Raw genomic sequence first — 25,348 nt, forward strand, 5'->3', positions numbered from 1 at the left:
CAGGGCGCGCCGAACAGAAGATCAAGATAACGAGACCCGCCTGTCTGGAGCAATTAATGAAGAGGGATAGAATCATATAACCAGCCTAACTAACACCAGGACTATAACTAGGGTAAATTAGTTTCTTAACACTATAGATAGAAATAAAGGGGGACGCCCTTCCCCTTGGGACGAGCATATATATATAATAACAATAATAGCGGAAACGAGCAGATGACCACGGCAACGGCCTTCTATGAAGCTGGGGACGGCGGTATCGAATGAGCCATACAGATATTCTCCGTCGACCAAAGAAAAAGTGGCTACCCAGCAAGTCGGAGATGGTAAATACGAACGTTGGCATGCTCTTAGCCGGGTGTCTAGACTAGGAAGCACGGCGTAAGCAGGCAGCGTACTGGGCCGAATAAATTAATTTATACGGCAGGCGTTATATATATATACATACGCTGTACGCCGAACGGGCAGTTTTGGCACTAAGGCAAGCCGTTGACGAAGCGACTTTCCGGCGAGATAGTGAGGATAGTTACATCGTAAGATATTCGAGAGACACTCTGACTGACCCGGCAAGACTCGGGGGATGAGGAGAGAGTCAGGGGGACGTTTTTTTTTTTTTTTTATCTGGTTTACTTTCTGGCTAGTCTTTGGTTCAGTTGGAGATTTTTTATTTTTTTTTTTTTAATATGTGATATTGATGTAATTTTTCCTTTTCGCATGTTTGGGTAGAGAAAGGTACAGGCGGATGCAGGCCGACGAGGTTATTGTAGACAAGACGGCTGGACATACACAATAGTAGAGACAAGAGTTTGCCTCAAGAGAAGATCATGTTGATCTATATCTGACCGCAACGAGCATGCGCAATGGCTGCAGCGGATAAGAGATTATAGGACCGTCGCGGTGGTTAAAGCTGGTTCGACCTCTTCTTCTGCTTCTTATCCTTCTCTAAACAGACGTTGCTGGACCAGGAACGGGAATGCAGAGTTTACATAATACCCTGTTTGATTGCCGAGGGCCTTTGTCTCTTCTGCTGCAGGGCCCCGATAGCAAGGATAAGCAAGGGGGGAGAGCAAAGGCTGAAGATTGATGAAGCGGGATCGAGAGGTACAGAAGGACAAGCGAAGAGCCAAACAAGCGAGATGACTGGCTGTTTCCCACCGTGGGGAAGGTCGTGAGGGTTCGTATATACTCACATGCTCAGCAATTATATAATGCTTACGGGAGTGTTTAACTTGTTGCACGATGTGTATACAAACGGACGGATGGACGGGCTAACGGAAGAGAGACGACTGGCAGCAGCTTCCCTTGCCTTTGGCCGGTTCCACACTGGCGCTTCGAGGGGATACGGGCGAGTTTGGTGTATATACATACACACTTGCTGACCATGTAGGTGTATGTACATAGTATATTTCTAGAAGCTTTACCATACCAACGGACGATACGGGAGGGTGCAGGACAGGCAAGGGATGGGCTTAGGTTGGTTCGATGATATCAAAATGCACACATCCCTGGTCCCGCGCACAGAGTTGTACAATGTAAAAGAGGCGATTTAAAGTACTTTTTGCGGGATATTTCGAAAAGGGCGGAGGATTTTATTTGCTGTGCGACTGGAAGGGTCTCAGGCCAAACGCTCAAACCCGGGAGACAGAACGGACGAGAGAAGAGGGAAGTGGAGCCTGTTTGTGGTCGGGCGGTCATTCGGGATGAGATGGACGAGCCGGAGTTGTGTAGATAGTTGTTAGCTCCTTCGACTGTATGCCGACGGGATGAATGGAGAAGAAAAGGGCACCACGACTAAAAAAGACCGTTTGGCCAAGCCAGGGCCGAGACAGACAAGTGCAAAAAATTTGACTTGATGGCCTTTCGGTGTGTAATCGCCGTGCATAGAAACAGCTTGGGCGTCACGATATGATGTCTTTCGCCATAAAAAAAATCAGGAGATGCGGTCCGACGGCCCAGCGGCCCTGTAATCCCGTGGTCCATCTTCCAAGCTCCCAACGCCTTAGATCTCAAGTGGAAGGTCGGAGTGTGTAGTGTGGGCGGTCAGTCGTGAATTAAATAAATATACAACGGATAAATACCTGGCTCCAGGGGGGGTGTTTAGTGAGTGTGGAAAAGTCCCGCCTCCAGAGGAAAAAAAAAACATAACATGTTGTGTGTATGATGTCCTTCCTCCCCTCCCTTCCGACTTGGCCACGGAGCTCGACAGGATGAACCAACTACCGTTGGACGATGGCCTGACTTTTTCCTTTTTCTCCATCCGTTAATGCAGCTGTTATTATATAGATGCATTCAGTAAAAGGTCGGTATGCTTTTTCTTTTTCTTTGGCTCTTTTGCTCTGGCGCGCTAACCAGCGATCCGGATGTGCGTAGCTGATAGAGGATCATGCCCATCTCTCTCTTGAAATGCGTGAACATCGCCGACGATCCGATAGGCGAGATGTACTTGAATATAGTTAGTGCAGTAGAAAGACATCATCCATGGTCGGGATTGCAATGCTGCTGGGTTGCATAGGAAACATTACATATAGCTATGTATGTAACCGATGACGAGTTTGCGGCAGTGTGCCAGCGTGGTTTGAACCCGTCGTATATGTACCTTCTTTACTTCCCTAACCCCTGGGAGAATTGTATCTGTTCTGCTGTGCCATGTGTGGTGTGAATCGACGTGATGATGTGACTAGCGTCCAACACCTCCCTTTTTTTTTTTTTTTCAACAATCAAGCAAGCACTCTTCTAGGCCTCCCAAGCTGCATGGAGTACATGAATACTCCATACTATGTACATGAAGACCAGGTGGACTCTCCAAGTTCCCTTTTGCCCTTCCTGCTCCCCATGCCTTGCCTGCATCGGCATCCGGGAGACGCCTTCCGTAGTGGCTGGCGCGACGGCGACGGGTTCATGGTTTCTGACCTGACCTTGCTCACAGGCACAAGAAGCACGACTTGCAGCCAAACAGAACGGTGCCAGGAGCATAAGCGAGCTTCTTAACCCCCTCCATCCATGGTAAGCAGGAGGGAGAAAAAAAACGGCGTCATCGTTCTGATGTTCCCAGGATATAGTCTTGTTGTGACTGGCATGGAGATCTCAGCCTCCATGACGGACTTTCAACAAGGCGAAGATCCAACGAATCAGCCAGCGCTAAACCAAGCAGTGGATTCGAAGGAGTAAAAAAAAAAAAAAAAAGGAGCAGCATCAAACCAAAAAGCAGTTCATTCGGCAACGCGCTGGCCCCTATCCCGAGCCTGTGAGCGATCGAGATGGGCGGTTCTTGTCCCTTTTTGCCGTGTACTTCTCCGAAGAGAGGATGCTGATACGCTCCTCTTGTTCCACCCGGACGTGATTATGTATATTCCTCTTTGTCTCTTGTCAGATGTCCACCGTCACCACCATCACCATCTGCTGTCAGCCGTTGTTTAGTACTTAGCAGTCACTGGCAGACTCACTCCATAGGTACTCCGAGTGATGTCCATCTCCCGTCTGCCTCTACCCCATGTACCCTTCTCCTCACGTCTCCTCACGCCTCCTCCGCATGGCGTCTCTGTCTTTCCAACACTCTCTGTAAGTATCCGACGTTGGTTCCTCTTCGTCTTCGTCTTCTTCTTCTTCTTCCTTGGCTTTTCCTTTCTTTTTTGCATCTCGTCTTTTTGCAAGCATCCCATGAAAATGACCTTCTGCCCTCCTTTTTTCAATACGAGATGGCCGTTTTTTCAATACGTCTTCTTTTTCCAGGTGAGACCCCCCTGTCCTGCCGCCCTTCGCTGCCCTAGTCTTCCTTTTTTCTCTTCCCTTTTTTTCTTCTTTTCTTTGCAAACTCCCGCCTTTGTTAGTAATAACATGAGCAGAAGAAGAAACAGAAGAGCAGAGAGAGAAAAAGAAGAGAGAGTGTGTATGTGTTGTGGGTGTGAGTGAGTGTGAAAAGGCCAGAAAGGGAAAAAAGAAAATATAAAAAGGCCTCGACGGCGTATCCTCCTCCTCCCCCCTGCTCCTCTCTTCCCTCCCCCTTTTTGCAAATATCAAGGTGGACTATATAAAAAAAAAAAAAAAAAAAAGAAGAAGCCGACTGGCCGCTCTCCAGGCTCTCGGAGTCAACCGAACTTAGTCTTCGAAGTGGAAAAATATAATATCAAGAGAAGAGGCAGTTAGCAGAGGAAGTATATGTATATACATATGCAAACCACCACCGCGTGCCTGGTTCTCCCCCAGACTTGATACCCTCCTTACAACTTCTTCTAACCTGTCTGAAGCTTCTCTACGACTTGAGTCTGCTTACTGCTTAACTGCTTACTACTTGCTACTACCGAGAAGCATCCTGGATCTGGCTCAGAGGAGAGAGCTCCCGCCTACCAAGATGCGCTCCAGCATCGCCTGCTCCCGTTGTCGCCGGAGCAAGATAAAGTGCGTCAATGCTGGCATCGACACCACCTGTCGAGCCTGCGAGTCCTCCGGGAGAGAGTGTTCCTATCCAACTCCAGCTGGTGCTGGCTGCCATTCGTCTGCCGGCGTCAAACGGGATATCACAGCATCGTCCGGTGTCGACGATGAGCGGGCCAACAACGCCAACGGCAGCACCAACGGCAGCACCAACAATAACAACAACAGCAGTGAATGGGATAACCCCAAGCGGCAGCGTCACAGGAAACATGCCAACGCTTCCGTCTCGTCCAAGGATGCCATGATGAAGCAGAACTACATGCTCGCCCTGGACTCTGCCATCCTCACCCCCAAAGTATGGGAGACCCTCTTCGACCTCTTCCAGCAGCACTTTGCTACCATCCTGCCCTTTCTGCACCCTGCTACCTCCCTGGCTCAGATTCGTCACCTCACCGGCTCATCCTATGCATCTACCGCTACGACTACTACTACGTCTTCGTCAGCTGCTCCCACTCCGGCTACCCTCGACGGGCAGCATGCTACGGATCCGTCTCAGAGCCCCGCGCCCAGGGCAGAGGTGTCTCCGTTGATCTTACTCGGCGTCCTGACCCTGACGGCCAGGTTTCACCCTCAGCTGGCTCAGCACCACTCACCGGCTTCCCCAGTCAGCCCGTGCAACCCAACCGTGGCATCGGAGTTCTACGCCAATGTCCTGAGGGCACGGCTGGCGGGCACAGATGGCGCTGACATCACCGTCACAGACCTCAACCGCGTCCAGGCTCTGCTCATGCTCACCCTGCACGAATGGGGGATGTGCCGCGGAAAGAATGCATGGATCTACCTGGGCATGGCGGTCCGGATATCACAGGCCATGGGCCTATCCTTTGAGCCTGCCGAAGACGAACCCTCTTACCCTTCTTACCCTTACTCGTCCAGGCGGCCGTCCATGCACGCCGAGCTCGACCAGCAGAACCAGCAGAGGGAACAGCTCAACTCGGACGACGTTATCGAACAGGAGACCAGGAGACGCACCTTTTGGAGCTGTTTCATCCTCGACAGATGTCTGAGTAACGGCAAGTTACGTCCTCGTATGCTCAGAGTGCGCGAGATCGGCATCCAACTACCCAGCGAGAACGCTTTTGCCTTTGGTGAACGGGTACGGACCTCCCTGCTGAGTGATGGTAACACCGGACGCAACGGGCCCAGCAGACGCTCACAGAGCTACGACTCTCGAAACGGGTCGACTGCCACCGCCAACGCAGTCCAGATACCCAGTCTAAGACAGTCCATCGGATATGGCGACGAGGCCAAGCCGAAAACGTGGCCACCCATCTCCAGCCACAGAAGTGACGGACACGGTGACCGGATCGATAGGTGGGAAGTGGGTGTGGAGGAATGTGTACTGGGTCGGCTCGTTCGCATCATTCGTATCTGGGGATCTGTTGCGAAGTGGGCCTGCGAAGGAGGCAGAAGGTGTGTTTACCAAAGGCCTTCCCCATTTGTCCCCTCTTTATTATTCTAACAAAGATGTAGATCTGATCAGTGTCCTCCGTGGCATCACGAATCCCGATTCAACCAGCTCAGGGACCAACTGCTAGAATTCCAGGAAGGCCTCTACCGGAACCTACAGTACAGCGCTCGCAACACTGACACGCACATCATGTATAAAAATTCCCTCGCACCATATGCACTTATGCACATCATCTACTTTCTTTCAGTCATTGTCTTACATCGCGCATACCTCCCTTTCCTGCCGCTCCGGCCCATGGATCCACAGGGGCCCCTTGATGAGCCCTCCTATCCTCCCGAAAGGTACAGCGTGCCCGACGGCTTCTGGAAGGATAGCGCACGCGAGCTCTTTCGCGCCGCCAGACAGATGGTGGAACTCGTTCGCACCTGTCACGAACGTGGTGTGCTCATGGAGACACCCCTGGTCGGGTTCGCAATCTACAACGCCGCATTCATGGGGATATACGCAGCTCACTTCAACCATATGGACCAGGAGGGCTACCTATGCCTGAAGCCGCACTCACACGACGCCGCCGCCTCTCCAGGTGGCACAGCAATGACCGTGGGAGCAGGCAGCCTGGCACAGGCGGATGTACGGAAATCCATCGAGATTCTTGGTGAAATGAGACCTCGGATGAAGATGGCAGTCGGCTGGTTCCGAACTGTGCATCGACTACATGGATATTTCTGCAAGGTCAAGAGGGACCAGAAGCGTCCCTGGAAGATGAACGGCGCAGATGGCCAGCAGCAACATCCATCATACCACAACAACAGCAGCAGGGTCAGCGTTCAGCACAACCGCCACGCTTGCGCCTCGCAGATTGCCCAGAACACTCTGTACGAGGAACTCAGGCAGCTCGACAAGGTCCTCATGGACCTCGGTAGCACAGAAGACCAAACACCCGAGATGAGCGGGTCCGACGACGACGTGGCTGCGATGCTATCTGCGAACATGGTGGAGCAGCACCACAACAGCGAGACGGCCAACAACATCGTGAAGAGCGAGCCGGGCGATGGTCCGGATGCTCACCATGGCAGCGACGGACATGCCGTCAACGGGGTTCTGCAGCGGGATTCCTGGGTGCCGGTCAACAGCAGCAGCCCTGCTGCTCACTCCATTGCCCCCATCTCGAATGCAGCTGCTGCAACTGCTCCGGCAGCTGCATCTACCATGATCATGATGGCCAACGGATGCAAGGAAAACGGCGAAAAGCAAGCCTCCGACTGCGATCGATGGCCCATTCTCCCGGCTCCTCAGCAGCACCAACAGCACCACCCGTCGACCAATGCTCCATCCGCCGCTTCGCCCTACAGCCTGCCTCCGTTCCAGGGCACGTATCGCGACACGCCGTCTTCGGGGCTGCCTGCATCTCCCCCAAGCTCTGCCGGTACGACTCTTCCGCCTCCAGTCCCATCCACGTCCGCCGTGACAGCAACCACGCCAGCTGCATCTTCACCATACTTCACCGCGACTCCTTCACCGTCCAACTCAAACCCAAACCATCGCTTGCAAGCTGTCCAACCTTGGCCGACATCCCGACAACCTCCTCCACCGCCACCATACTCCCAATCTCTCCCTTCGCTGAACCTGGCCGCCCAGCAGAGCTTCCCCTTACCTCCTCTCCAGCCGAGTCTAACCCACGGCGGCCAAGCACACGGACACGGACATGGACATGGGCCTGGGCACGGTCATGCACATGGCTCAAGCAACCGAACTCCTCCCCTTTCGCAGTCAAGGCTCGATCTAGGCTCGTTCCTGGCGCCACCACCTACTCAGCAGCAGCAGCAGCATCAGCAGCATCAACATCATCACCAACAGTCATTTTCTCGGCAGGTCTCGCCATACAACTCCTATGACACCACGAATGCCAACCCTCTGTGGATGAGCAGCCTGAACGGAGAAGATGTGCTTGCCTTTATCGAGGCCGACAGTTTCGACAAGTGGTCTACTGTTATGCCTACCCCTAACGGCCCGCCTTCTCCAGCTTCGTTACCCAACATGAACGGCCACTACCAGGCCAACGGCTACACCGCCAGCTCTAATACCGGTGCCAACGCAAGCGGATGGCTAGGTCTAATCTGGAGTGAATATACCCATTAATTTCTTCATCTCACGTCTTTCCATTCTCACGTATTCCCTGCATCGCATTGCACATCTGATCATCTCTCTCTCTCTAGTTATCACTTTTCATTATCTTTTATGTTTAATTTTACGTATAGCTACGTTATCTGTCTGTTCGACTGAGCTACTTACTACATTTTATGGATCGGAATGGGACCTGGGTCTGGTAAGGCAATGGATGGGGTTTAGGCATTTGTACGGCATGGATATGGCTTTATTTTAATGTGGTCTTTTGTTATTTTCAATCAAGGGGAACCCACTGTATGATGTTATCGGATCACAACCATCTACTTATATCGTTCTTCGCTATACATTTTTTGTATTTTTTTTCTTTTTCTTTTTTTTTTCTTTTTCAAGTTCACCTCCAACAGCTTTTTGGGTGTTTCTATTACGTTTCTGTCTCAAGCCCTACTTTGACAGCATCACTTCACGGTAACGGACCACGGTAACGAAACGGAAGAAAAGGAAAGAAAAGAAAAAAAAAGGAAAGAAATAAAAAGAAATACGCATTAATATCAAAATAATGAAAATGTAATCGTCTTCGTCGACTCCATATTTCGTCTCTTATATAGTTAACAGCGCTACTATATAGACGTTTAACAACTAACTATCGAGAACAGACTCGATCCGGCCGCAGCTAAGCTCAAGCTCTTGATGATCAGCTGCATGAATCCATGTACTTATGTAGACATATATGTATATGCATATGCAGATGGATGACCATATACCATGTTTATCATCCTCAGTGCCTGCTGTCCCTTTTGCGCTTTGACGCCAGCATCGCCTCGTTCTTCCTCGGGCCGTCCGCCGTAGAAAGCACTTTACGTACAGTCGTTTCTTCATATCTCCTGCCATCGGGAAGCTTTTCACCAGGTTCTTCGTCTTTCAGCGCGGGAGCCGTCCGTATTCCCCCCCCACCTTCGCCGTCGCCGTCGACCGGCCAAGGAATCAGGAACCAGTCCGTAACGTATTTAGTCGAACAGGAAGAAACGCCAGAGGGTTTCGACTCGGGGGGTCGGTCTGTACTTTCGGCACCAGCAGGCCGTGTTGTTCAAACCGTTGTCTATCATGTTTTAGCTAATGCTTATGTAGCTTGAGATTGGGGGAAGTTTCTTTTTTTTAAGTCTTCTTGATATTCGACGGTGCCGCCGATCTGATCTGATCTGATCTGCATCTGCTTTTGCTTTGCTTTTGCTTTGCTTTTGCTTTGCTTTGCTGGCTGCGGCCGGGCGGGATCGCGATAGCCTATGCGGACTGCGGCGGGAACTCTGTTTCCTGCGCGGGGACGAAGGTTGAAAAAATATACAGCATACATACATAGCATGTGCGTACTATGAAGTTGGCAGCGCGGCATTTTTTCGACGGCGATTCAGCTAAAAAGTCGGGCTGGTTTGTTGTTTTTTTCTTTTGCTTTCTGACGATGGCAATATTTCTCTTTTCTCTTTTCTTTTTTCTCTCTCTGTTGTCAGTTGATTAGAAGAGAGAATGGCGGGCCGGGAGGGTTTTGCGCTTGCATAGCTGTAACTTGTTCGGTGTCTTTTTTTTCTTTATTACATTCATTATCTGGACTTGCTCTTTCTAAGTTGATTAAGGGAGTTGTATATAATGACTATAGGAAGAGTGGGAAACAGGAAATAAAAGTGGTCAAAAGGAAGGGTATCAATCAGAAGAAGGTATAAAAAAGAGTTAAAGTTACCAGCCGCAGACGGTGTGACAGCGCGGGTTTGACAGTGTGTGAGGTAGAAGAGGGAAAAAGGGGCATAAAACAGTCGATGTCGACGGTGGCGAGAAGCGGGCATCTGTTACATTCCCGGCATCTTATCGCTGCGAGATGGGTAGAACCTGAGGGATAAGAGCTTGCATCAGAAATATTGTCCGCACGAAACAGGCAAGGGGCATCACTCACCATGCCGCAACCGAGATGATGATGTATAGTGTCATTAGCTGAACTCCTTCTAACCAGTGTGACTTTCCGTCTTGGATAAGGTAGTTGACCTGTTACAAAGTCCTGTAAGTAAGACAGGTACCAGATGAGTGTTTTGATGATTGAGGCGTTTATACATACCAAAAGAACAGTAACGAAGAGGACCGTAACCTGGAATCCATCGAAATAAAGTGTCTAGCTCTTGGTTAGTATATATAATATCAGAGTATATAAAGAAAAGCATCTAAAGGGCTAGGTTTCAGTACCATGTCATCCTTTCCTATAACAGGGTAACATATCGTTAGTCCAGAGCTCCATAGATCATGATAACTAGAACATATATAAGAACATACCAGCAATCCAACCGATGACTACAAGTAGTGGTAGCACAAGCAGGGCAATCTGCATGCTCGAACCGACAGCAACTCCGATCGAAAGATCCATCTTGTCCTTTGCCGCTACCGTCACGGCAGTAGCATGCTCCGCAGCGTTTCCGACTATCGGCAGCAGGATCAAACCAACGAACGTTTCTGAAATTCCCCCAGAAGTAGTGATTGCATCAATAGAAGAAACCTATTTCAGTTTGTGAGCGGGGAACGTAGTTTGAAGGGGACTTTATTGCCCTCTCCTCCGTGGATATGTGCATACCATTGCCTCTGCGCAAAGGGCGACCAGAGCAGTTGAAGCACAAAGAGTGAGAACAGCGACAAAGATGCTGAGCTGAGGCTCCTCTTCCTCTTCCTTCGGAATGACGACAGGGTTCTGCTGGGCATTTTGTCCTCCCATGGTGGCCGAGAATCCAGCACCAATTTGAGCAATACCTTTGCTAGCATCGCCGTCCTCGACCTTTTTGGATTTTGATCTCTTCTCTACCTTCTCGCTGGGCGTGTTGAAGATGGAGGCATGTGACTTGAGCTGGAAGAACAAGTAGGCCCCATACACGACGAGCAAGATCACACTTGTGCCTAGATGAAGTGTTAGTATTCATTGTCTCGTCAAGACGCATATATTACTAACCTCGAGAGATTTGAGCGATGCCAGCCTCGCCATCTAGTTGATACGGTTAGCAAAATGAAACCTCTGCGGAGAGGAAGCTGGAACATACTCCCGGACCAGGTATGGAAGGCCGTAGGAATTATAAGACTGCCAACGGCCAGCGCGAGTAGACTGGAGGCGGTCTGGGCCACCGTCACGTTGAAGTTCTGCTCTATACGGTTTACTCCTCCCACGAAGAAGGACATGCCCATAACCAGGAGCAGATTTGACAGTATACTTCCGATCAAGGAAGTCTGCACGATGATGATCTCGTCCTTGAACAAGGCAAGGATAGACACAATCAATTCAACAGCGTTTCTTCGTGTACGGTCAGTAAGAAGATATTGAAAAATAAGAAAAGATTTAAACGTGTGAAATGCTTACCCAAAGGTTGCATTAAGAAGGCCGCCGATGGTCTCTCCGGTTCTGCATGGAAACTTGTTAGAGATAAAGGAGGTTCAAATTGATCTCAAAGATGTGACAGTACCTCATGGCAATCTCTTCAGTCGCAAAACCAAGCATTGAAGCAAGAGGACTATCCAATGGGTCAGCTATTGATTGGCTTTCTTTCTCTTGTCACCCAGCGCCCGTTTCTTACATGATGGCGATGAAGTTGACAACGAAGACAGCGACGGAGTTGACTTTGACATAGAACATGATGACTACAGACCGTCAGCATTATATTGGAGCCCCCCGGCCAGAAAGAAATGGAACAACGTACTTCCAGCAGGAGCCGCAAACAAGAGAAGGTTGATCCACGAGCTGAACAAGGTAGCTCTCAACTGCACGGCAATGGTAAATTTCTGCGTGTGTCCAGCTGCTGGCTCCTCCTCCACCGGGGTGGTTTGTTGCTTATCCATCGACTCTGAACCTTCCGACGCTCTCTGAATGTCCTGGTCGGTGGCTTTGACGCCTCCAACAGCGCGAGTGAGAGGTTCAGTGCTGGTCACCGACTCTGTTCCTCCCTGGAGCCCGTCAGTTCCAGCGGTTGAGGGCGCAACGCCATTCGTAGTTTCCCCCTCCCTGTTCGAGTTCATGTTCGTCATCGTGTAGTTGTCATGGCCGCCGGCCTCCAGGCTCGACGACAACGTCCTCTCCGGACGAGACCTCGTTCTTCCAAACGGGTTATGACTTGGGGATTCTCCTTCAGTATCGTACCAGGCCAGCGACCTTGCTTGGCTGCGATAGTGATCTACCTCGTCTGTTAGCAGGAGAACAAACAAGAAGCAACGACAAGACTTTTCCAAGGAATGACAAGCTTCTTACGCATCTTGGGGGGGGCAAAGTCGGTCAAACGGTAGCTATCCTTAAATGTTCTTGGTGGTGATTAAAAAATGATGTTATGAAAACTGATCGAGAAGAAGTTGTAGAAAATAACCAAAAGGGGAAATCTTCAACGTCCCTTTTTATTTTCCAAGGTCTTTTTCTCAACAACCAACCACCTTTATAAAATCAGGATCTTCTCCGTCTCACGGTGAAGAAAAAAAAAGGGGACCAACCCGAGCCAATTCCACTAATTTCCCCGTTTTTTTCCCTGCTACACTACATCAGCGTGTCAGGAAAAACGCGCTTGCGCCCCTTTAATTGGAGCTAATATCGGGCTCCTATAGAATTCAGCCACATCGGCCGTATACGAGCCACCGCAATTCTGCAGGCTAAGAAAGCAGAGGAAGGAGAAGCTCAAGAAGCTTAGATGGATGATGTTTAATACGGGCCCAAGCCACAGATCCAACGCCATCCCACCCTCCGACGCTGCCTCTGCCTCATCCCGCCACCTTGAGCTCACCCGTAACGCAATCATCGCCAACCACGTCGTTGGTACGAAGATTGCGCACGCAATAAAAGAGATGGAGCAACGACAGGCTGCGACGGAGACCGCTATTTCCGCCCCTGGAAAGGTTCTGCTTGCGGGAGGCTACCTGGTCCTGGACAGAGACTATACCGGCACTGTTTGTGCCCTGGATGCGAGGATCCATGTGGTGGTGCAGCAACAGAATATCGAAAGACGGTCGCCGGGTACGGATACGCAAACGGATGCTCATAAGCAGCTGAAAGACGGGCAGGTGGCTGCAGAAGCATCGGAAACAGCTGAAAAGCCTCCGGCCAACGGCGGGGCGCAGGAGGAAGCTGTGCAGGATACCGTCATCGTCAGGTCACCGCAGTTTGTCGATGCTGTATGGAAGTACAAGATAGAGCGATCAGATAATGGAGGCGGCGTCAGGGCCGTGCAATCGGACGATGGGTTAGTAGCTTGCTCTCTTCATTTCCGTGCACCCTGCTTCTTGTTTGCCATGGCGTTTCATATTCCCGGCGCGAACGGGTTAACGAGCTAATCTATCTTGAGACAGGCCCCGGAATCCGTTTGTAGAGACGTCCCTCAACTATGCGCTGACATACGTGAGCTATGTCTCTGCCTCTCAGAACATAGGGTCGCTTGCCGTGACCATACTTGCAGACGATGATTACTATTCCGAAACGACTGCCAGTGGTACGTCCCATGGCAGTTCTGCAGGATTTAAGAAATTTGGAGTTCGGCTGCAGGATGCGCATAAGACAGGGCTGGGTTCATCTGCCGCATTGGTAACCGCTTTGGTGTCCGCGCTCGTCGTTCATCGAACCGTACAGCCTGAGAAGCTCACCCAGAACAAACAGAAGCTCCATAACCTTGCACAGGCCGCACACTGCGCTGCCCAGGGGAAGATTGGCTCTGGTTTCGATGTTGCTGCCGCCGTCTATGGATCGTGCTTCTACAGACGCTTCTCTCCGTCCGTGCTTGCTGACCTGGGCGAACCGGGCTCTCCCAAGTTTGAAGATCGCCTGTTTGCCGTCGTTGAAGATCTCAACACCACAACCCCATGGGATGTCGAATACCACGATGTCGGGTTCGAGCTTCCCGGAGGTATGCAGATGGTCCTCTGCGACGTTGACTGTGGCTCCCAGACTCCCGGTATGGTTAAGAAGCTGCTTCGCTGGCGGGATGAGAACCGGGAGGACGCAGATACTATATGGGCCAATCTACAACTAAACAATGAGAAGATACGCCTTGAATTGAAGAAACTCTCACACAATCCAAGAACGGGTAACTTCAACGAAGTTCGTAATCTTCTCCTTAAATCGAGGATGTGGATCAAAACAATGACCAAGAAGAGCGGAGTGCCCGTCGAACCTGCCGTGCAGACTGAGCTATTAGATGCCCTGGGTAAACTTGACGGTGTCATCGGAGGCGTTGTTCCTGGTGCGGGGGGCTATGATGCTGTTGCCTTGCTCATCGAGGACGACCAGGATGTCATCGATTCTATCCGTACCTACCTGCAAGATTGGCATAGTACCGTCAAGGACGACTTTGGCGGCAAGATCGACAGAGTCCGTCTACTCAATGTTGGCTATGGCTCTGAAGGCATCCTCAATGAGCTGCCAGTCCGATATAGCGAATGGATATAGGCCTTGTTTCACCCTTTAATCTTGATGGAAGAGTGACTAACACGCTTTGATATCACTTATGCAGTTTACGATCATGAGTCAACGACCCATAACTAGACCGGCTATTGATTCTATTGCGTCTTTCTATTAAGCATATAATAATATCAATATCAATAGTAACTTGCTCTTCATATATATATAAAAAGAGCGTCACGTGAACAAAAACCACTTTACGCGCAAACGCGAATTTGACGCGACTTTTTTTTCTTTTATCAAAACTTCAACTTCGCAAACTTGAAGAAAAACAAGCAGAAGAAAAATATATATCAAGATCGATTGCTTCCTAGGTGCAGACAACGTCGTTTGTGTTAATTAATTTTATGTTATTTTTAATGAGAAACGCATCATGTCCGCACTTCTAGATAGCCTCATGGCCGATAGCGCTGGGCTCGACAGCTCTCAGCGATCTGACCCCCCGCCAACGAGCTCCCGCCTCCCGCTCCCCTCAGAGAGCAATGCGCCCATGAGTGAGGCACCTGAGTTTGCAGATGACCAGCTAGTTGGGCCTGGGAGCAGGTCGTCTCACCGTCCCCGACATCCCATGTATAGTAGAGGGGCCCCCATCGTCCGCGATGTTGCTGGTGAAAAGGTGCAGCAGGCCTTCGAGGAACTGTTAGAAACACATATCGAAGACCCCATGTCATCCGGCGCTCCTCCTACATCTTCGGAAATGCTCAGTGATAAATACTATATCTCCCAGATCCATGGAATGCAAAAGCTACAACTTTCCACCCTCTATGTCGATTTTACCCACCTCACCTCTAATCAAGTACTGGCCGATGCGATCGTTAACCAGTACTACAGATTCCAGCCCTACCTTACAAAGGCACTACATAATTTAATTGCGAAATATGAACCCCAGTATTTCCGCGCACATAGACAGCTTGGAAGCCATTCTTCACAGGCCGGAACATCGACCGTGGCTCTCGATAGCACTGAACCCGACTCTCTAGCCGGAAAAACTAGATACCAGCAAACCGATAAGGTGTTCACCCTTGCATTTTATAATCTTCCGCTTGTCTCTCGGCTTCGACAGCTGCGGACGGCGCAGATTGGCATGCTTTGCTCCATATCAGGAACAGTGACGAGAACATCCGAAGTGCGTCCAGAACTTGCTTTGGGAACGTTTATCTGTGGAAATTGCAATGCTGTCTGCTCGGATATTGAACAGAGTTTTAAATTTACAGAACCTACTCAGTGTCCGAATGCGGTTTGTGGAAATCGTGTTGGATGGCGACTCGATATTAGAAAAAGTACTTTCGTTGACTGGCAGAAGGTTAAGTTGCAAGAGTCATCACACGAGATACCCACTGGAAGCATGCCTAGAACTATGGACGTCATCCTACGTGGAGAGATGGTCGACCGTGCAAAGGCTGGCGAAAGATGTATATTCACCGGAACTCTTGTCGTGATTCCAGATGTCAGTCAAGCAGGGTTGCCGGGTGTTCGCCCTGAAGCAACTAGGGATTACGGAAATTTCAGGGGCGGTGATGTTGGCGGCAATGGTGTCAGCGGGTTAAAATCTCTCGGTGTGCGGGATCTCACTTACCGCCTCGCATTCCTTGCAAGCATGGTAACGCCAGACTTGTCAACTCCTGGCCAGTCATCAAACCAGAACCTGACGGGCCAGTCTCCAAATATCCTTTCCTCCTTGAACCAGGTTGAGGTGCCTGATGACGTTGAAGATGAAGCGCAAACGGCCCTGCTTCACTCTCTAACTCCCTACGAGGTCCAGGACCTAAAGCAGATGGTGCATTCTGACTATATCTACGCTCGACTTATAGATTCTATTGCTCCTATGATATACGGCCATCATCAGATTAAAAAAGGCTTACTCCTTCAATTGATCGGCGGTGTTAGCAAACGAACAGTAGAGGAATCGATGCAGCTTCGTGGTGACATCAATATTTGCATTGTGGGCGACCCATCCACAAGCAAGAGTCAGTTTTTAAAGTACGTCCATCCTTCATATTTTGCTATAATATAATTTGCTCCATAAACTAACCCTCCTCCCAGATACATTTGTAAGCTGCACCCTCGAGCAGTATATACTAGTGGTAAAGCATCTTCTGCTGCTGGTCTTACCGCTGCGGTTGTTAAGGATCCAGAAACTGGGGAGTTTACAATTGAAGCGGGAGCATTGATGCTTGCTGTAAGTCTTGGCCGAAATTCCCTGGCCGTCTAATGGATAGTATCATTTCTAACATGCGTTTAGAACGGCGGTGGGATCTGCGCGATTGATGAATTCGACAAAATGGATATAAGTGACCAGGTTGCTATCCACGAAGCCATGGAACAGCAAACTATTTCAATTGCCAAAGCTGGAATCCACACAACGCTCAACGCTCGCGCAAGTATTCTGGCTGCTGCGAACCCTATCGGGGGAAGATACAACCCTAAGACCACTTTGAGAGGAAACCTCAACTTCAGCGCTCCCATCATGAGTCGATTTGACCTTTTCTTCGTTATTCGAGATGATCCTAATGAGGCAGTGGATAGAAACCTTGCAGACCACATTGTGAATGTCCATATGAATCGGGATGAAGCTGTGAAACCTGAATTATCCACGGAGCAGTTACAAAGATATATTAGGTTTGCACGGACATTCCGACCAGTCTTTACTGAAGAAGCTAGGGCGTTGGTCGTTGAGAAATATAAGGAACTTCGTGCCGATGATTCACAGGGAGGCATGGGCAGAAGCAGCTATAGAATTACTGTCCGACAGCTGGAGAGTTTGATTCGACTATCTGAAGCAGTGGCGAAGGCCAATTGCGTGGAGGAAGTCATTCCCAGCTTTGTGAAGGAAGCCTATGATTTGCTACGGCAGAGCATTGTTACTGTCGAGAAGGATGACGTGGATGTTGATGATGAGGAAGATGCCGCTGCCGCTGCCGGAAATAACCAGGCTGCTGCTGAAGACCAGAACATGATGGACGAGGATGATAATACCCAACAGATTACGGACACACAGCAAGGTACCGGTGAGAGTCGGCCTCAAAAGATGAAGATAACATACGACAAATATATGCGTGTACTGAACGTTCTCGTACGCCGCGTTAATGACGATGAGACCCGAAGCGGGGAGGGTGTTGAAGAGGAGGACCTCATCCTTCATTACCTCGAACAAGTGGAGTCTGAATTAAATAATGAAGAAGAACTAGAACAAGAACGAGCCTTGGTGACGAAGATTTTGAAGAGAATGGTTAAGGTATGTTTAGCACCCGTACAAATCCCAAATCCACGTCTTCCATTTCCTCTTTGCATCGCTAACATGGCCATCAAATAGGATAACATCCTTATGCAAATCCGCGGAGACGGTTTGATGGAAACTGACAGTGGAGCACAGCCTGCAGACGAGCCCAAAGTGGTTTACGTATTGCATCCCAACTGTGCAGTCGAAGAGATGTAGCCTGACCCATACTTGCCGACCATGATTGCTTGAATCTCAGAAGCCTACTATGTTCTAGATTTTCCTTCTCTTTTTTAACGCTCATGATTAGGTTCTTCGTTCTTTGGATCAACGACCATTAATGATAAGGTAGACGAGGGCGATTTTGCATGTATGGTGTGCACGATGGAGCCAGGCGTGTGATATGTTGGTTGATGCTGAATATTTATCGGTCTGTTGCAATTGATATCCAAAATTGATGCTTTCTTCAAACGATAGGAAACGTCCTAGATTACCATCTCCTCAACCTAAAGTAATAATAACTAGAATATATGAGACTATTAGTAAGAATCATATCTCAGGAAAGGTGCAATGCATTATTTAAAGTAGATTGTTTATGCTTTATTCTCTGCGACCACGACTCTTCATCGTCGTCCATCTTGTAGCATAACTATTCAACCAAATACTCGGCCGCTTTGCCCTTGTATGCTCATAACATTCTCCAAGCCACCAAGCACACCTCGTGTTCGATATTACTCGATACCAAGAGCACTTGACCCCCTTGACTAAGCAAAACATCTGCGATAAATACACCAACAGGCACCGTATAACTGATCCGCAGTGGAAACAGGCCGAGAAATGGCGAGGCGAAGGAATGTCAAGGGTCTTAAGGGCCCCACGGGTATACAGGCCCTCTAACAACCCATCCCTTGGAGCGCAGAGGCTGATCAAAATTGACAGAGGGCCGCTCCGAACAGCAAGAAAAGGAGCTTCACGGAACCCAGAAGGACGAGATGAGGAGCCAGCATTCGATATGGCTTACACTTGCGCTTGCTAGCGGCGCATTTGCCGCTATGAATGGGTTATTTGCGAAGCTGTAGGTTCATCGTCTCCGTTTGATAGCGTTTGATATTTGTTCCATATGGCCGTGTCCTTGTGTGACGCCTTGGGATGAGCTATACATGAAGTATCTTTCAATGAACTTCGTTGAAATGATTATTATGGCTAGAGTACTGGTTCAATGGAATTTTGCTAATGGATTGGATAGAACCACGACTGAGCTCACTACCGGCATCTCGCGGGCAATCTCTCACCTCTTCTCGTCGTCCAAGACGACTACTACGCTGGATGTAGTGGTAGAATACATCGTTCGAGCTGTATGTATTTTCTCCCAAAACACTTATATATACCAAGCATTGCTATGGTTATGAAAGCATGTACTGATCCCGCTCCAGGCCTTCTTCGGGTTGAATCTACTCTCCAACTTCATCATGTGGACGCTCTTCACTCGCGCCCTGACTGCATCTCCATCGACAACCAAGGTAACTATCACAAATACCACAGCAAATTTCCTCGTCACCGGTGTACTGGGTATGTTGGTTTTCCGGGAGAATGTAAATGCCCAGTGGCTGCTCGGTGCTGCTTTGATGGCCGCCGGATGCATTATTGTTGGGATGCGGGAGAAGCAGGAAGACGAGGCTGCTGACGCCAGCACTGGTGAAGAAGAAGACGACGAAATTGGTCTTACTGGCAATCGAAAGCCAGATGAGGACGACAATCTCATCGCCCTCGAGGAAGATTAAATGTTTTATAGAGGAAGTTCAATAACGCGTGGGGTACATCTGATATTATAGAATGTTACATATTGGACACACATAACTATCATGTCATACATAGCAATTAATACAAAAATATAAAATCTTTAACCAGCAGCAGCCACCCTAATAATCTCTCTCTTCCAGCTCGAAATGAGTATCGATCTCTTCGGTGCCATCGACTATCTCCGCAGATTCATGTCTCCTCAGTTCCTCCGGAGGAACCCGAGCGTACCCTCCTATCCCAGAGCCAGTTCCCTTTAACCAGAAAATCTTCCTTGCGTGCCCGGTAACCCATTGAATAAGCTGCCACGCTATTTTCTCTACGATACCTTCCTCGGGCCCTGCGTGGATACCGGCCGTAGTATCACCAGTAGCGGTAGTATTTGCATCTGCATGCTCTTGATGCTCTACTTTAAACTGATACTTTAAACAATCCTTCACAGTGACCAGGCCTGATAAATGGCCACGGTGCTCGACCAGGATTACTCGAGGACCCATCTTCTTGAATATTTCCATCACGGTCTCGAGAGCAAGGCGCGGATGGACGGTGATCGGAGCCAAGTCAACATATGGGCTCAGGTCAATTACTCGGATACCTGAGGATGATGCTATATCATCAAATGTAATAGGGGTTCCGCCAGCGCGCCACCCCCCGTTTTGCGGAGAGGAGGAAGACGACGGTGTAGAAGGCCCGAACATGTCACTAGATTGTGAACTTGAAGCTGGGCCACCACCAACAGATGTTGGTTGGCGGACGAACTGGCACCTAGCATTTGGCGCTAATAGTCCCTCTCGTTTTGCGCGCCTTATTGCATACTGAAGCTCAGTACGGCCGATAAAACCAACTAGGGTCATCGAGTCGAAATCCTCAACAATAGGGAAGCCCTGAAACTTGTGCTTCTGGAGAAGCTGTTCGGCCTTGTGTATAGAGAGGCCTGTTTCGGAGAACACAACAGGTTTGCTTGTCATGGCGTGGGAAACTGGGACGTTAAATATATGCTCTTCCTTGCTATCTAGGAACGGAAAGCCATTAAACCAGATCATGCGGTCGGCAATGCCTCCTTTACCAAACTGGTCACTAACTGCTTTTGTTACTCCGACGACAATCTATTATGAATTAGCAGATGTGTCAAGAATACCACCCGATGAAATAGTAGCCGGGTTGGGGCCTTACCATTGTAGGAAGAATATAAGTCAGTGCACCGGTTAACTCATACATAATAACCGTCACTGATATAGTCAAATGCATTATGCCACTCAACGCAGCGCCAGCACCGAGAAGGGCATAAGTGCCGGGGGTAATGCAGGGAACATCAGGTTCACAAGATGCAAAAAATTGTGAGTCTGGGAACCTCTGGTGGAGGGCTTGGACGAGTATCCCGACCATTCTACCGAACGAGGCGCCGACAGCCATGGATGGCACGAAAATACCAGCAGGGACCTTACACCCGTAGGATATGATAACAAAGAATATACGGAGAATAGTAGCTCCTAACAGTGAAATGACCATCGACCAGCGGTTTTTGGCTCTGTATAATGGGTTAATATGCCTGTTTCAATTTGACGGGGCTGCTGGAATACACTAACTGGCAAATCCCATTATAATCGTGCGGGCCCTCACACTCTCGAAAGAGGATCTCCATCATTTCGGTCATATTGATTCTCAAGAACATATTCGGATAGCAAACCAGAGCTGTTAAACCGGCTAGGGTTGTGGCCTCGATAATTGGGTGTTTCGAAAGATACTTCTTTCTGAATGCTTGTGCTCGCAGGTTCCATTTCATGATAAATGCACCATAGAGTCCCCCAAAAATTCCGAGAATGATGAAGAATATAATTTCAAAAGAATGCCAGGATCGGTCGTACTGGACCTGGAACATGACCAGCTGACCCGTGCGGAATGGATTTATTATCTAGGTCGCTGTTAGCACCATTGCATGACTTATACGTGTGAAGACGTACAGCTAGGACACCAGTTGCTACCAAAGCACAAAAATAACTTCTCCAGAGAGTCTTCAGTGGAAAATAGGATGCCATTTCCTATACAACAGTGAGTAACCCAGTCAACAATAAAGAACCGATGGTGTAATTATCAAGCGTACCTCAAGGGAAAATAGCACTCCGCCAATGGGACTTCCAAAAGCAACTGCGACGCCCGCAGCAGACGTTACGGTCAAAATCTCCCTGGTTTTGGCAGCATTTCGCTTATATTTGCTAAACCAACGAGATATAACGTTACCCGTACAGACAGCAAAGTGAACGCTAGGGCCTTCTTTACCAACTGCGAGGCCTGAGCCGATAGACAGCGGTAGGGCGAGAGATTTGATCACTAGGGTACGGGCACCAAGGAAGCCCTTCATGATGAACCCAGCGATGATGACTTTGATTTCAGATATACCGGAGCCTGCTGCATAAGGGGGAAAGGGATTAACCAGCCCTGCTGAACAAAAGGCAAAGAGAATCTAAAAGTACGTTAGACAGCAAAGTTCCCAGTGGATTTGCAGGTTCAGTCATACCGCAAACAGGAAGTAGACAATATAATTAATGGGAGAGAATGCACTCCATCGCTTCCACTCGGGGCATCCTAGACAGAAACGCATGGTCAGATAAGGGTCCGTACTCCTAGACCTCAAAAGGCTGCTTACCGTCTTCTGAACCCCAGCAGCAAAAGGCTTCATTCAGATAGAATCCAGTCGTACAGTATCCCAGCTTCACGTCCGCCAGCCACTCCGTAACAATATTCAGAAAGCCAGCATTGAGTCCAATGGCTACACCGACAATTGTCATCACAAGCCATGCCTGGCCCGCATCATAAGCTTCATCGAGCTTCCGTCTCCATCCAAATGCGCCTTCTTGGTCCCAGAACCGAGCACCCTCTGTCCTCCGTATGCGTCGACGAGTCTGCTCCTGAACGGCATCCTGCACCCAATCAATGGTTGTGAAGTCCTCGTAACGTTTTATCTCGCTGATTTCCTCCGTTATAGCTGTCTGGCTGGCATCTACGCCAGTAGACGCTCCGGTAGCCGCTTGCGCATGGTCATGGGAGCGAACGGAATAGGTCGACACCCGTCGTGGCTGGGGATTCGATGGTCTAGAGGCATTCGACTGTATCGAGAGGCGGTTCTGCGAGCGTGGACCGGCGAACGAGGACGAGGAGAGGTGTGTCGGGTTCATCACACCGATCTATATGCTGGGTATCATGCTCTTTTGGCCTGCCGGCTCGAACGTCGGAGAAAGCAGTTTTTGAATCAAGCGGCAGCCAAACGTCAAACCGGGAATTCACCTTGCCTTGGACTGCATCGACATCAAAGATCCCACCGTCGAGAGATGCAGCGTTTTGCTGTAGTTGAGGCGGCAGGGAGAGCTGGAGGTCCAGAGGCTGCAGTGTTTATTGCCGTTCTTGGCCAAGCAAGAGAAAAAAGAGGCGGCTTCGTTCTTGTTATTACTCAACTACAAGCCGAACTGCTAATAGGATAATTTTTGGATGCACATATCAACAACGTCTTGGTAGGGAAAAGCAGTTCAAAGACGGCTGGAGACCCTGAAACTGTTTTACTTGAACAAATTCCAAGGTCGAGAAGAATGCCTCCCACCAAAGCCAGCCGGGAATCCTCAGGCGAAGCAACTGGCCACTCATCCCTGCCGTGTATGTTATTTATCTTGCGGCATAGCATTTTTTCTTTTCTTTTGCGCTGTACAAGTCTAGGTCTCGCTGACAGAAGCCTCTCCAGTGGCCAGGATAAAACGGATCATTCGGGCGGATGAAGATATAGTACAATGCTCTACGAGCGCGACCTTCCTTATCGCCGTTGCCACGGTATGACTTTCTTCCCACCACACGGGGAGGCAAAGAGAATAGATACGGAGGCTAACGTCTGTTGCGCGCGCCTTGTAGGAGATGTTCGTTCAGTATCTCACAGAGCAAGGATATAACGTGGTCAGGTCCAACAACCTGAAGAATCTACGATATGCCGATATAGGTACGTACTCATACCTATGCAAGAGTGTGCCTATACACTAACCAGTGTCTCTAGCTACTGCTGTTTCACGTATCGACAACCTCGAGTTCCTCTCCGATGTGATCCCCAAGACTACGACGTACGGTAAATTCAAGGAGAAACGAGCGAGGGAGAAGGCAAAGGAAGACGGCCAAGTTGTGAACCAACGGACGCTAAAAGAGATGCAAGCACGCCAGAACGGGACGCCGGAGCGTTCTCGGGAAGAATCGATGGTCGATGTGGGCGAGCGGAACGTGAACGAGCTGTCTCCCCGTCCGCCGATGGTTATACATGCCTCTCGATCCCGCAGCAGGCTCGTGGACGAAGATGCCGCCCAGCAGCGGCCGGACAGGGACAACGACGTCGAAATGACCCTGTAATATGCATGCATTTCTCTCTCTTTTTCCTTGGGCGGCGTTGGGCATGTTGTATGTCGGTTCATTACCTGGCCGGCGTATGGAGTAGGCATAATGACAAAAACATCATCAACTCATACCATCATCTTCAACTCGTATCATATCATCGTTAAATATCAAACATCAAATATCAAATATCAGCATTATCGATGTAGATGTCGTGAAGTTCCGACTGACCAATCAGTGTGCGGATGATTCCGGCGTACCTAAAAAAAAACCACCAAAACCGAAACTTCAACCTCACAACTTGTTTCGATATAGACAAAAACCGTCGCCAACACCAACCACCCCCAGACAGACAGAGACAGACAGACGTCTGCGTGCAAGTCTACCGGTTGCGCTCAATTACTCTTCTTCTGGCTCGCCATGTCGCCTCTCGCCGCCTCTTCCGCCAGCTCGCTCCGGGCGTGTGCTCGACATGCCAGCGTTGTCCCTCGCGCACTCGCTGTGTCTTCCATCGCCCAGCACCGACGAGGAGTGGCCTCTGATGCCTCCCAGAGCTCTTCGTTCGATAGTCCGTTCGGCAAGAGCAATGCCTCTACCTCGACCTACAAGATCCCCAGCTTCGGCAAATACGCTAGCCCCCGTCGAGAGAGCACGAACAAGACCTTCTCCTACTTCGTTGTCGGTACCATGGGCATGATGACCGCTGTTGGCGCTAAGGCTACCGTCCAAGGTGCGTTCCGTCTTTGCGTCTTTTTGATGCTGGCGGTCAATTGGGGATTACGAAGGTATACTGACCTTGCCGGGCTTAATTCAGATTTCCTTCTCAACATGTCCGCCTCTGCCGATGTTTTGGCCCAGGCCAAAGTTGAAATCGCCCTTAACTCGATCCCGGAGGGCAAGAACGTACGTTATAATACACACCCACAGAGCTTCGCACACGTTGTTAGGTCTTCATATCCATTCTTACACAAATGCTAGGTCATCATCAAATGGCGAGGAAAGCCCGTTTTCATCCGTCACCGAACTGCCAGTGAAATCCAGGAAGCCCAAGAGACCAGCTGGGAGTCGCTCCGAGACCCACAGCCAGATTCTGACCGTGTCAAGAACCCTGAATGGCTTGTCATGTTGGGTAAGATAACCTCATTGCGTTGGCCTTTCTAGCAAGCTGTGCTTGTCTAACGCATGTCAACTTGCTTCTTATAGGCGTCTGCACCCATCTTGGTTGTGTGCCAATTGGCGAAGCTGGTGACTTTGGCGGCTGGTTCTGTCCTTGCCACGGCTCCCACTACGATATCTCTGGCCGAATCCGCAAGGGTCCCGCTCCATTGAACTTGGAAGTTCCTGCCTATGACTTCCCAACTGACGATACCCTCATCATCGGTTAAGCAGACCATTCTTGACCCCAATTCCGCACATCTACTCTTAACTTTCAGCAATCTTTAAGTGGTTTCAGTAGACCCAAGAGAACAACAAAAACGGGCCAATCCAACTTCACCATGGGCCTACTTTCTAACGCTCTGCCTGTTATTCTATATCTCCTTGGGATGCGGGGTGCAGTGGTTTT

At 49.6% G+C, this 25,348-nt stretch overlaps 9 protein-coding genes across 9 annotated transcripts; 6 read left to right on the forward strand and 3 right to left on the reverse strand.

The window, feature by feature from the left end:
* Positions 1-3,228: 3,228 nt before the first annotated feature.
* On the reverse strand, positions 3,229-3,656 carry MCYG_03586 (uncharacterized protein; the record flags this gene model as incomplete). The annotated part of the gene is made up of 2 exons (XM_002848034.1): positions 3,229-3,351; positions 3,441-3,656. 2 exons carry the CDS (start codon positions 3,654-3,656, stop codon positions 3,229-3,231), a joined length of 339 nt encoding a protein of 112 aa, XP_002848080.1.
* A 689-nt stretch (positions 3,657-4,345) lies between these two features.
* MCYG_03587 (conserved hypothetical protein) lies at positions 4,346-7,978 on the forward strand (the record flags this gene model as incomplete). The annotated part of the gene is made up of 2 exons (XM_002848035.1): positions 4,346-5,749; positions 5,999-7,978. The coding sequence occupies 2 exons, from the start codon at positions 4,346-4,348 to the stop codon at positions 7,976-7,978; spliced, it is 3,384 nt and encodes a 1,127-aa protein (XP_002848081.1).
* A 1,976-nt stretch (positions 7,979-9,954) lies between these two features.
* MCYG_03588 (Ca2+/H+ antiporter) lies at positions 9,955-12,228 on the reverse strand (the record flags this gene model as incomplete). The annotated part of the gene is made up of 11 exons (XM_002848036.1): positions 9,955-10,122; positions 10,166-10,203; positions 10,277-10,496; positions 10,572-10,888; positions 10,941-10,973; positions 11,029-11,276; positions 11,343-11,384; positions 11,446-11,493; positions 11,557-11,620; positions 11,680-12,150; positions 12,198-12,228. The coding sequence occupies 11 exons, from the start codon at positions 12,226-12,228 to the stop codon at positions 9,955-9,957; spliced, it is 1,680 nt and encodes a 559-aa protein (XP_002848082.1).
* Positions 12,229-12,658: 430 nt separating this feature from the next.
* On the forward strand, positions 12,659-14,399 carry MCYG_03589 (phosphomevalonate kinase; the record flags this gene model as incomplete). The annotated part of the gene is made up of 2 exons (XM_002848037.1): positions 12,659-13,200; positions 13,307-14,399. The coding sequence occupies 2 exons, from the start codon at positions 12,659-12,661 to the stop codon at positions 14,397-14,399; spliced, it is 1,635 nt and encodes a 544-aa protein (XP_002848083.1).
* A 385-nt stretch (positions 14,400-14,784) lies between these two features.
* Positions 14,785-17,847, forward strand: MCYG_03590 (DNA replication licensing factor mcm6; the record flags this gene model as incomplete). Its single annotated transcript, XM_002848038.1, has 4 exons — positions 14,785-16,391; positions 16,455-16,590; positions 16,654-17,646; positions 17,725-17,847. The coding sequence occupies 4 exons, from the start codon at positions 14,785-14,787 to the stop codon at positions 17,845-17,847; spliced, it is 2,859 nt and encodes a 952-aa protein (XP_002848084.1).
* A 980-nt stretch (positions 17,848-18,827) lies between these two features.
* Positions 18,828-19,409, forward strand: MCYG_03591 (conserved hypothetical protein; the record flags this gene model as incomplete). The annotated part of the gene is made up of 2 exons (XM_002848039.1): positions 18,828-18,962; positions 19,062-19,409. 2 exons carry the CDS (start codon positions 18,828-18,830, stop codon positions 19,407-19,409), a joined length of 483 nt encoding a protein of 160 aa, XP_002848085.1.
* A 138-nt stretch (positions 19,410-19,547) lies between these two features.
* Positions 19,548-22,598, reverse strand: MCYG_03592 (CLC voltage-gated chloride channel; the record flags this gene model as incomplete). Its single annotated transcript, XM_002848040.1, has 8 exons — positions 19,548-20,127; positions 20,242-20,531; positions 20,599-20,953; positions 21,012-21,337; positions 21,387-21,464; positions 21,527-21,886; positions 21,941-22,008; positions 22,070-22,598. The coding sequence occupies 8 exons, from the start codon at positions 22,596-22,598 to the stop codon at positions 19,548-19,550; spliced, it is 2,586 nt and encodes an 861-aa protein (XP_002848086.1).
* A 408-nt stretch (positions 22,599-23,006) lies between these two features.
* On the forward strand, positions 23,007-23,802 carry MCYG_03593 (conserved hypothetical protein; the record flags this gene model as incomplete). Its single annotated transcript, XM_002848041.1, has 4 exons — positions 23,007-23,070; positions 23,156-23,241; positions 23,320-23,404; positions 23,450-23,802. The coding sequence occupies 4 exons, from the start codon at positions 23,007-23,009 to the stop codon at positions 23,800-23,802; spliced, it is 588 nt and encodes a 195-aa protein (XP_002848087.1).
* Positions 23,803-24,204: 402 nt separating this feature from the next.
* MCYG_03594 (ubiquinol-cytochrome c reductase iron-sulfur subunit) lies at positions 24,205-25,169 on the forward strand (the record flags this gene model as incomplete). The annotated part of the gene is made up of 3 exons (XM_002848042.1): positions 24,205-24,687; positions 24,763-24,913; positions 24,988-25,169. 3 exons carry the CDS (start codon positions 24,205-24,207, stop codon positions 25,167-25,169), a joined length of 816 nt encoding a protein of 271 aa, XP_002848088.1.
* Between the last annotated feature and the right edge of the window lie 179 nt (positions 25,170-25,348).

This window comes from Microsporum canis, genomic scaffold (genome assembly GCF_000151145.1).
Source record: "Microsporum canis CBS 113480 supercont1.3 genomic scaffold, whole genome shotgun sequence".
NCBI lineage: Eukaryota > Fungi > Ascomycota > Eurotiomycetes > Onygenales > Arthrodermataceae > Microsporum > Microsporum canis.